At 67.3% G+C, this 3,250-nt stretch overlaps 1 protein-coding gene across 1 annotated transcript; it reads right to left on the minus strand.

Moving 5' to 3' along the window:
- Positions 1 to 1,302: 1,302 nt before the first annotated feature.
- Positions 1,303 to 2,820, minus strand: LOC109171309 (ribosome-binding protein 1-like; the record flags this gene model as incomplete). The annotated part of the gene is made up of 1 exon (XM_019320385.1): positions 1,303 to 2,820. A coding segment is annotated over one exon (1,518 nt), but the record flags the coding sequence as incomplete, so codon positions are not given.
- Positions 2,821 to 3,250: the final 430 nt, after the last annotated feature.

Raw genomic sequence — 3,250 nt, forward strand, 5'->3', positions numbered from 1 at the left:
CCTCCTTTCCTCCCCCCCCCTCCCCCTTCCCCTTCTCCCCGCCTTGCCCTTCTTCCTCTTTTGCCCCTGGGCTTGCCTTGGCTTTCCCCCCTCTTTGCCTCTCCCCCCTGCCGCGTTGTCTTCCTTGTTTGGCCTTGGGCCTTGTGCTTGGCCCCCTTGTCCTCTTGCTGGCTCTTCCTTCTGTTGGGCCGCCTCCTCTCCCCTTCTTGCCCCTGCTTCGCCCTCGCCTCTTGTCCGCCTTGTCTTCGCTCCCTGCTCTCCCTTGCCCTGGGCCCCTCTCCTCCTTTCCTCTCTCGCCTGGCCTTCTTCTTGGCTTCTTGTTTTCTTCCCCCCCTGCTCTTTCCGGCTGTCGTTCTGGCCTTGTGCTGCGCCCCCTCTCCCCCTTCTTGGCTTCCCTGTGTCCTGGTTCTTCTTCTCTCCCCTTCTTGCCCCGGCTTCGTCCTCGCCTCCCCCTCTTCCCTGCCCGCCCCGTCGCCCGCTCCCTTTCTGTTTTCTCCCGCTCCTGGCCCTTTTTCTTGGGCTGCTTGCCCCGCGTCGCTCCCCTCCTCCTCCTCCCTCCCCCCGTCCGGCCTTCCGTCTCCTGCCCCCCCTGGCCTTTCCCCCTTCTGGCTGGTCCTCCTTCCCCCCCCTGCGCCCTCTTCCCTTTCGCCCTCTTGTTTGCCTTGTCCCCCCCGCCCCCTCTTTCCTCCTCGCGCTTCCGGCTCCCCCCCCCCCTCCCTGGCCCTCTCCCGTCCTGCTTTCGCTGCCTTGTGGTGGTCCGTCGCCCCCTTCTGCCCCTCCGCTTCTCCCTCTTTTTTCTTCTTTGGCCCCTGCCCCTCTCCCTGCCCCCCTCCTCCCTCTTTGGCCCCCCCTTGTCCCTTCTGTGCCTCCCCCCTTCCCCCTTGCCCCCCCCCCCGCCCCCGTGCCCTCCCCTTGCCTTTGCCCCCCCCCCCCTTGCGCCCGTCGTCTTTGCCCTCCGCCGTTTTCCCCTGTGCCTTCTCCCTTCCCCGTGCTTCCTTCTCTCTCTCCCCCCCGTTTTCGTCCCCTCCCCCTTCCGGCCTCTTGGCTGTCTGGCGGCCCCCCCTTTCTCCCCCTCTCGCCCGTCGGTCCTTCCTCGCCCCTGGCCCCCCTCTCGCGCCTTTCCTGCCTGCTTTTGCCCTCCCCGTGCGTCCCCGTGCCTCCCCTTCTTTCTCTTGCTCCTCTCCTTTTTCGTTCCCCCGCGCGGTTGCCCTTTGCCCCCTTGGCTGGTCCTTTCCCCTGTCTCCCTGCTTGTGGTCCCTTTGTTTGGCTCCCCCTGCGTTCGCGGCTTGGCGTGGTGCTTGCCCTTCCCCCCTGGCGGTTCCCCTTTTCTCTCTTTGCTTTCTTCCTTCTTTGCGGCTGGTTTGCGCGCTTGCCTCCCTGTCCCTTGCCTTTCTTCTCCTTGTTTCGGCTCCCCCCGCGGCCCGCCCTCTGTCCCTCCCTTCCTGTGCCCCCCTCCGTGTTCCTCCTTCCCTCCTCCCTTCTTTTTCTGTCCCCTTGCCCTGGTCTCCCTCCCCCGCTCTGCGCCGCCTGCCTTGGGCTCTTCTCCCCCCGCTTTCCTCCGCGTCCCTGTTCCTCGCTCCCGGCCTCCGCGCCTGTTTGGTTCCTCTCGCTTCTCCTCCTCCGTTCCCCCTTGCCCCCCTCCGGCTTGGCTGCTTCCCCCCCGGTCCCTGCCGCCCTTTCCCCCTCGCTGCCCTCGCCCCCTTTGTGCCCCTTCTCGCCTCTCTTCCCCTCGCCCCCCTTCTCTTTCCTTGCCCCTTTCGCCCCCCTCTCTTTTCTCTTTGCGCCTCCTCTTCTTTTCCCGGGTGCCCCTTCCCCCTCCTTCCCCCCCCCGTCTGCCTCGCCTCCCTCTCCCCTCTTTCGCCTCCGCCTCTCCCGGTCTGCTGGTTCTCCCCCCCTGTTCCTTGGGGGTTTCCCCCTGGTCCCCCCCTCCTCCTCCGCTTTCTCTTCCCGCCCCGCCGTCCCTTTTCCGCTTGTGTTGTTCTCTTCCCTCCCCTCTTGTTCGGGCCCTCCCGCGCTCTGTGGCCTCTCCCTTCCCTCTCTCCCCCTCCCTTCTCTCTCCTGTTGCGGCCTCCCTGCCTCCCTTCCCTTTTCCTTCCCTTTGTCTCGTGCCTCCTCTCTTGGCGGCGGCTGTTCCTCCCGCCTTTGCGGGGTGGCCCCCGTGTTGTTCCCTCTTGCTGCCCCCTTGTTGGCCTTGTCCCTTTTCCTCTCTTTGCTTTTTGCCTCCGCTTCCCGTGCCGCCTCCCGGCCTCCTCCCGGGTGTCCTCTCTCTGCCTCCTCCTTCCCCCTCGCCTTTCTCCGTTCCCTCCCTGTCCGCCCCGCGCCCCGTTTTTGTCTCTTCTTCCTGTCTGTCTCCCTGTTTCCGCCCCCTCTTTCTCGTTTGGTCGTCCTCCTCCCTGCCTTTTCCTTGCCCCGTTCCCTGCCCTTTTCTTTCCCGCTCCTCGCCCCCCGCTTTCGGCCGCCCGTTCGGCGCCTCTCTTCCCTCCCTTGCCCCCCCGCTTCCTCGGGCCTCCCCTTCGCCCTCTCTCTCTCTTCTTTTTTTCGCCCCCCGCTCCTGCCTCCCCTTCCCCGCTGCCCCTCGCCTCCTTTTTGTCCGCTCCGCCTCTTGCTTTCCCTCCCCGCGTTTCCCCCGCCTTCTCCCCTTCTCTGTCTTCGGTCGGTCCTTTCTCCCCGGTGCCGTTCGGCCTTTCCTGTTTCCTGTTTCCTCCCTCCGCCTTCCGCTGGCTCCTTTGCCCTCTCGGCTCCCCTCTTCCTCCTGGTGGCCGGTGTCGCTCCTCCTTGTGTGGTGGTTGCCCTTGCTGTGCGCGTTGCTCCCCCTTCTTCCTTCGTTTGCGTCCCCTGTCTCTCTTTTGTTCTCCTGTCTGGGCCGGTTTGGCCCTTGCTCCCCTCTGTCTCGGCCCCCCCTCTCCCCCCCCCCGCTCTGTGTGCGTCTCCGTTCGTGCCCCCCCCCGTTGGCTCGCTCCTCCCTCTTCTCCGCTCGCCGGTCCGCGGTGGCTTCTCTGGCTCTGGGGTGCCCTCCCCTCTTCCCCCCCCTCCCCTCGTGTCTCGCTCCCGGTGGCCGCTCCTCTCCCCCGCCTTTTTCCCCCCCGGCCCCTTCTCGTCCGGCCCTCCCGTTGCTCTGGCTTCCCCCTCCCCGTTCCCGCCCCCGTCCCTTGGCCCCTTCCCCCGCCTTTGCGCGTCCGGGTGTCTCGCGCGGTCGGTCCTCCCCTTGCGCCCCGCCGCCCGCCCCCCGGCCCCTCCGCGCCCCGCCCCT

This window comes from Ipomoea nil, unplaced genomic scaffold, assembly GCF_001879475.1.
Source record: "Ipomoea nil cultivar Tokyo-kokei standard unplaced genomic scaffold, Asagao_1.1 scaffold3412, whole genome shotgun sequence".
NCBI classification, from domain to species: domain Eukaryota; kingdom Viridiplantae; phylum Streptophyta; class Magnoliopsida; order Solanales; family Convolvulaceae; genus Ipomoea; species Ipomoea nil.